This window comes from Oxyura jamaicensis (assembly GCF_011077185.1).
Source record: "Oxyura jamaicensis isolate SHBP4307 breed ruddy duck chromosome 1 unlocalized genomic scaffold, BPBGC_Ojam_1.0 oxy1_random_OJ72820, whole genome shotgun sequence".
Lineage (NCBI taxonomy): Eukaryota > Metazoa > Chordata > Aves > Anseriformes > Anatidae > Oxyura > Oxyura jamaicensis.
The window spans coordinates 15,240-21,972 of record NW_023303059.1 but is presented as its reverse complement, the minus strand read 5'-3'; the positions used below and the strand labels follow the sequence as shown (position 1 = coordinate 21,972).

At 65.3% G+C, this 6,733-nt stretch overlaps 1 protein-coding gene across 3 annotated transcripts; it reads left to right on the top strand.

Annotated features, from left to right (window-relative positions):
* The first annotated feature begins 931 nt into the window (after positions 1–931).
* Positions 932–6,357, top strand: P4HA3 (prolyl 4-hydroxylase subunit alpha 3). 3 transcript variants are annotated; one of them, XR_004746466.1, is made up of 13 exons: positions 932–1,452; positions 1,837–1,979; positions 2,088–2,308; positions 3,103–3,255; positions 3,339–3,390; positions 3,535–3,692; positions 3,779–3,955; positions 4,382–4,446; positions 4,541–4,700; positions 4,999–5,056; positions 5,333–5,401; positions 5,793–5,889; positions 6,081–6,125. XR_004746466.1 is itself a non-coding variant. In XM_035311081.1 (13 exons), the coding sequence occupies exons 1-13, from the start codon at positions 1,274–1,276 to the stop codon at positions 6,149–6,151; spliced, it is 1,536 nt and encodes a 511-aa protein (XP_035166972.1). In that variant the 5' UTR covers positions 932–1,273; the 3' UTR covers positions 6,152–6,357. The 3 variants fall into 3 exon arrangements, 2 of the variants coding, with proteins under 2 accessions (XP_035166972.1, XP_035166971.1); XM_035311081.1 differs by having other exon boundaries at positions 3,851–3,955; positions 4,994–5,056; positions 6,081–6,357; XM_035311080.1 differs by having other exon boundaries at positions 4,994–5,056; positions 6,081–6,357.
* The last annotated feature ends 376 nt before the right edge of the window (positions 6,358–6,733 follow it).

The following is a 6,733-nucleotide window of genomic DNA, read 5'->3' as shown; positions in this document are numbered from 1 at the left end:
CTTTGGGCACGTGGTCTTCTCCTGAGCCTTTAAGATTTCCTTCTGGAGGAGTGCCCGGCCTTCCTGGGCTCCTCTGCCCTTCAGATCTGCCTCCCAAGGGACTCTGCCAACCAGTGACCTCGTGGCCGCGTTGCATTTCCAGGATATGTCTGGGAAGCTGGAGTCCCCCATGAGAACAAGTGCTGGTGATTTCACAACTTCTGCCAGCTGCCTGTAGAACTCCTCATCCATCTCCTCATCCTGGTCTGGCGGTCTGTAACAGACCCCCCCACCAGGATGCCTGCCTTGTTGGCCTTCCCGCTGCTCCTAACCCACATGGACTCAATCTTATCATTCCCAGCCTCAAGTTCCACAACCTCAAAACACTCTTGAGTATAGAGAGCCTCACCACCACCCTTCCGTGCTACTGATGAGGACCAGCAGGATGGGGAAAGGATGGGATGGGGACAGGCAGGAGGGGGACAGGAGAGAACGGGGACAGGGAGGGATGGGGACGGGATGGGATAGGGACAGGAGAGGATGAGGAAGCGGATGATAAGGACCAGCAGAATGAGGACAGGATGGAATGGAGGCCAGAAGGAAGTGGGGGGAGAGAGAGGCTGGAGGTGGGCAGGACAGGACAGGAGAGTGGGGAGAGGGATGATGGGGACAAGGAGGATGGGGACAGGGGTGGTGGGGAGAGGGAGGATGGGGACAGGGGTGGTGAGGACAGGGAGGATGGGGACAGGAGGATGGGGACAGGGAGGACAGGGACAGGGAAGATGAGGACAGGAACAATGGGGACAGGGAGGACGAGGACAGGAAGGTTTGAGGACAGGGAGGACAGGGACAGGGATGATGGGGACAGGGAAGATGAGGACAGGGAGGATGAAGACAGGAGGATGGGGACAGGGATGACAGGGACAGGGAGGATGGGGACAGGAAAGATGAGAACAGGGAGGATGGGGACAGGGAGGACAAAGACAGGGAGGCTTGAAGACAGGGAGGACGGGAACAGGGATGTTGAGGACAGGCAGGATGAGGACAGGGAGGATGAGACCAGGACAGGATTTTTACAGCCTGTGGACAACCAGGAGGCCACAACCACACCGGGGCCAGCCAGGAGGGGCCGCCAGCACCACGCCACCATCGGCTTCCCCCATTCAACCCCCCTCAGCCCCCCCCTTACCCCCCCCTTCTGCGGGGCCGTCCCGGCCTCCCCGTCCCTCCCGAGCCTCCCCTCGCCGGCCTCCAGGCGGAGCCGAGGCCGGAGCCGAAGCCGGGGGCCGGGGGGATGCGGGCTGTGGGGGTGCTGGGGCTGGGGGCTCTGCTGGCTTGGCTGCCCCCCGCCCCTGCCGACACCTTCTCGGCTCTGCGAAGCGTGAGGCAGGCGCGGGGGGCCGAGGGGAGGCTGCTGCGGAGGCTCCGCGCCTACCTGCGGGAGGAGAGCGCCCGCCTGCGCCGCCTGGGCAGGTAGGGACCCCCCATCACACCCCCCCTCCCGGGACCCCCCGGTGGGGGACACCCAAGGACCAAGCCAGGGATGCGCCGAGGTGATGCTGAAAATGGGAGGTTGGGGCGTGGGGGCTCAAAGAGGGGAGGAGGCTGCGAGCACCCATGGGTGGCACCTGGGGGTCTGTGACACCCCCGTGGCTCAGGAAGGAAGGGGACGAGGTCCTGAAGCTGGGATGGTCCCGAACGTGGGCCAGATGCTGAGGCTGGAGGCTCTGCCGTCACCACGTCCCCACCGAGGAGGACAGTTTGGATCTTGGCCCATTTTTCCCAGCAGTTTTGGGCAAATCTGGGCGTTTGGGTGGCCCCGAGTTGGCGCACCACCCGGAGCCTCACCCCCCGTAGGTTCTACGAGAAGGTGCGGGCGCTGCACCAGGACCCCGGCGCTTCGGTGGACAACCCCTTGCTGGCCTTCAGCCTCATCAAGCGCCTCAGCTCCGACTGGCCCCGCCTGGTCTACAGCGACGAGGCCACTGAAAACACCCGGGGTACGGCACCGCTGCTCCACCTGGGGTCCGGCGGAGCATCCCCAGGGCTCATGGAGAAGGCTCCCGGCCTCCAGCCTCCTCTGAGACCCCCCCTCACCCATTCCCCAGCTCTCCACGATGGTTTCAAGGAGGTGCAACAGGAGCTTCCTGGAGCCGAGGACCTGGACGGGGCGGCGCGGGCGCTGATGCGGCTGCAGGATGTCTACGGGCTCAGCGTCAAGGGCATGGCCAACGGCATCTTCCAGCCCGCCGGCACCGGCCGCCCGCCCCTCTACAGCCCCGGCCGCCGCATCGCGCTCTCCGCCGACGACTGCTTCCACGTGGGCAAGGTGAGGCCGAGCGTAGCGGTGCCGTGCCCCTCCTCGCAACGCCACGGTGGAGCCACGTGGAGGGTTTTGGGTGTTGTTTTTTTTCCCCCTCCTTCGCGCACGGAGGCGATGGGCCCCTCTGAGTCAGCCCGCAGGCATCCCGCGGCTCCGGCCCAGATCGCGGGGTTTCTGCTGCTTCGTGGCTCGGGGAAGGGAAAAGGCGAGCTGATGGCTCGTCCCGGAGCCCCCGTCCGGCACGGTGCTGGCACAGGGCTCGGTGCTGCGGGGACGGTCTCCTGACCCCCGTCTGGGGGTGAAAGTGGGTCCCTGGGAGGGATTTTGGGGGTTATGAGAGAAGCTGAGACATTTTCAGGGCAGTGTCCCCACTGCGGGGCCAGGACTGAGTCACAGAGCATGGGGTGGGATGGGGCAAGGTGGGGTGGGATGGGGGGGGAACGAGATGGAGGGGGAGACAGGGATGGGACGGGCAGGGGGACGGGGAGGGGATGGGGATGGAGATGGGGGAGTGGGGATAGGGGACAGGAAAGAAAGGGATTGGACAGGGGAGGGATGATGATGAGGATTAGGAGGGAATAGGGATGGGGAGGGGACTGGATATGACAATGGATATGATGGATGGAGAGGGTGGGGTGGGATGAGAAGGGGATGGGATGGGACAGGAGGGGATGAGAAATGTGACAGGACAGGAAGAGGATGGGATGGGACCGGTACCAGGACAGGGACAGGGACAGGGACGTGGACAGGACACTGGCCAGGATGACCCCACCAGCAGCACCGGCTGCACTGCCTCGCAGGTGGCCTACGACACGGGTGATTACTACCACTCCATCGCATGGCTGGAGGAGGCCGTCAGCCGCTTCCGCCTCTCCTACGGCAGCTGGAACCCGGAGGAGGAGCGGGGCAGCCTGGAGGACGCTCTCGACCACCTCGCCTTCTCCTACTTCATGGTACGGCCCCCGGCCCCCTCCCCAGCCCCACGGGGCTGAACCGTGGGCCTGGGCCTCCTCACACGCTCTCCGCTCCCATCCAGGCTGGAAACATCTCCCACGCCTTGACCCTCTCCAGGGAATTCCTCCACTACGGTACGGGGTTAAGCTTGGTTTTGGGGTGTCCCCATCACCTCTGCATGGCACCGGCCTCGCTCCCCTCATTTTTGGGCATGGTCGGGGTAAATCTCCAAGGAGGTTGGTGATGGGGACATGGGTGACGCCTCCCTGCCCCAGCAGACCCCAGTAACCAGAGGGTGACGAGGAACGTGGCCAAGTACAAGAAGCTGCTGGCCACAGGGGGGGACCGTGCGGGGGGCCCCCTGCGGCGCCCCAACGCCACCCGCCTGCAGAGCCGGGACGCCTACGAGGAGCTGTGCCAGAGCCTGGGGACGCGGGTAGGACTGGCAACGGGGGTCCCCCAGCCCCCAGCCCACCACCGCCAGCCCCTTCCCCATGCCACCCCTGTCCCCTCTCTCCCCAGCCGGCCCCGGAGCGGCCCTCACGCCTCAGCTGCTCCTACGAGACCAACGGCAGCCCCTACCTCCTGCTGCAGCCCGCCAAGAAGGAGACGCTGCGGCTCCGGCCCTACATCACCTTGTACCACGACTTCGTCAGCGACGCCGAGGCCGAGACCATCAAGGGGCTGGCAGGGCCCTGGGTGAGCCCTGGGAGGAACGGGGATGAGGTTCCCCCCCCTGGAGGAGGATCCCTAAGAGGTGGTGGCTCGTGGCCCACCCTGAGCACGCAGAAATAGATTTCTTTTGTTTTAGAGCGGGGCTCAGCCACCATTTGAGCCCGGTTCGGCTCCATCCTGATGCCCTTTAGCACCCCAAAGGTTTTGGGGACAAATCGGGGCCTGGCACACACCTGAACTCCCTCCCCGGCCTGGTGGCACCCAACGCGCTGCACGGCCACCGTGGTGCCACCATCACCCCCAGGGACACCTTGGGTGGGGATTTATGGCCACCAGCTGGTCTAAACACCCCGGTCTGGTCCCCAAGGGGAGTCCCTGCTCGGCGCTGGGGTCCCCCAACTCGGGGGTGGCCCTGTCGGCAGCAGCGTCCCCTCCCCGTGTCCCCTGCAGCTGCAGCGGTCCGTGGTGGCCTCCGGGGAGAAGCAGCAGAAGGCCGAGTACCGGATAAGCAAGAGGTAGGCCCACCTCGTCCCCTGTCCCCCAGCAGGGCCCGAATTGTCCCCAAAAGGAAGCCAAATGGGGGGTGTCTGAGGCTGGGTGTCCCCGCAGCGCCTGGCTGAAGGACACGGCCGACCCGGTGGTGCGGGCGCTGGAGCTGCGCATGGCGGCCGTCACCGGCCTGGATTTGAGGCCGCCCTACGCCGAGTACCTGCAGGTGGTCAACTACGGGCTGGGCGGCCACTACGAGCCACACTTCGACCACGCCACGGTCAGGAGGGCTTGGGGTGGGCGCGGGGTGGTCAACGGGGTGGTCCTCAGGGTGGTCCTGGGTGGGAGGTTCATGGGGTGGGCCCACGGTGTTCCCTGGGGTCCTGTCTGGAACAGGTCCTGCGGTGGTCACCAGGGAGGAGGGAGGAGAAAGGAGAGAAGGAGATGGAGGGAGGGAGAGGGACTTCCCTGGGGACAGCACAGAGCTGTGGGGTCCGACGGGTGCGTGGGGCCATCGGGCTGAGCGGTGGCAGCGTGCCCCCGACCTCCTTCACCTCCTCGTTCTTGGGGCAGTCCAGGAAGAGCCCCCTTTACAGAATGAAGTCCGGCAACAGGATCGCCACGGTCATGATCTACGTGAGTCGTCCCCCGGGTTCGGGCTGAGAGAGGTTGCGCTGCGTGGTCATCAGTAGGGTTCAGAGTGAACGGGGTTTCAGATGGGTGGGGGCGGCCCTAAATGGGATCATGGCAGGGCGTTAAATGAAAACCCGGTGCTGGCAGAGAACTCCTGGCCTTGGGGCATCGGGAGGGACAGGGGAGGGTTCGTGCCTCAGTTTCCCCGTGTTGCGTCCCATGGTTGTGTCCCACGGGGCAGGGCGAGGGCCCCGGCTCACGTTTCTGCTCCTTTTCCAGCTGAGCGCCGTGGAGGCCGGCGGCTCCACCGCCTTCATCTACGCCAACTTCAGCGTGCCCGTGGTTAAGGTGAGGGGGGGAGCGGGGCGGGGGGGACGCAGCTCTCCGGGGTCTCGTCTCATGCAGGGAGTGGTGGCTGAGCCCGTCCCAGCGCCCCAAACCCTGACCTGCAGCTCCCCGATCATTTTGGGGCTCCAAAGCCTAACCCCAAGGCTTCTGCCTCCATTCTAGGGATGCCAAACCCCAATTTGGGGGCTTCTGGCTTTGTTTTTGGGGCACAAAACCCTAATCCCATACCTCCCAGCCCTGTTTTGGGGCACCAAACCCCAACCCTAGAGCTCGCAGATTGTTTTGGGGTGCTGATCCTTAACCCCGGAGCTCCCACGGGTGTTTTGGGATCCAACCTCGGGCGGGTTGTGGGGTGCCAACCCCAGGGCCGTGCCCCCTCTCTGCCCCGCAGAACGCAGCCCTCTTCTGGTGGAACCTGCGGAGGAACGGCGACGGGGACGGGGACACCCTGCACGCCGGCTGCCCCGTCCTGGCTGGGGACAAGTGGGGTGAGACAGCCGCCCGGTGACACCCAGGGGTGACCCGGGGCTGGAGGGGACACGAGAGGTGTTGGGAACGGAACAATCCTGGATGGCACGGATAAAAAAAAAAAAATCACCAATATTGGAGCTGGGGGGGGGGATGTCCCCGTGGGGTGCATGGGGGAACGGAGGACAGACGGGTTCCTTGTCCCCTGCAGTGGCGAACAAGTGGATCCACGAGTATGGGCAGGAGTTTCGGCGGCCGTGCAGCCGTGATCCCCGGGACTGAGCGACATCGGGGGCTCGAGGACGCAGCTCCTGGCCTGGACGGCGTCACCGTCACCACCACAGCGGGGAAAAGTCACCCCGGGGGGGTTTATCCAGGAGGGAAGGGGGCGGCAGCGCCGGTGGCTACGGGGGGATGGATGTTTTTGCTCCCCTCCGAGCCAAAGGTGGTGGAAATAAAATCGAAGGAGACCAAAATTGAGTCTGGGAGCGACCTCAGCGTGGTTCGCAGCGGGACGGGGGCAAGGCTCGGCAGCGGGTTTGTCACATCCCCGGCCCGAAACGGCCTGGCACCGCTCCGAGAGGGGACACGGGACAGACTGCGACCTCCCCCCGTGACGGTGGTGGTCCTGGTCCCGACAGGGACCTCGCTCAGCCCCACGGGGACGCACCCCAAAGAGCATCCCAACCCGGATCCCAACCCGCACCCTACCCGGCCCAGCATCTTCGGGCAGGGCTGGGGGGGTTTGTGGGGTGACGTGGGGGGTTGTGGGGTGATGTGGGGGGTTGTGGGGTGATGTGAGGGGTTGTGGGGTGATGTGAGGGGTTGTGGGGTGACGTGGGGGGTTGTGGGGTGATGTGAGGG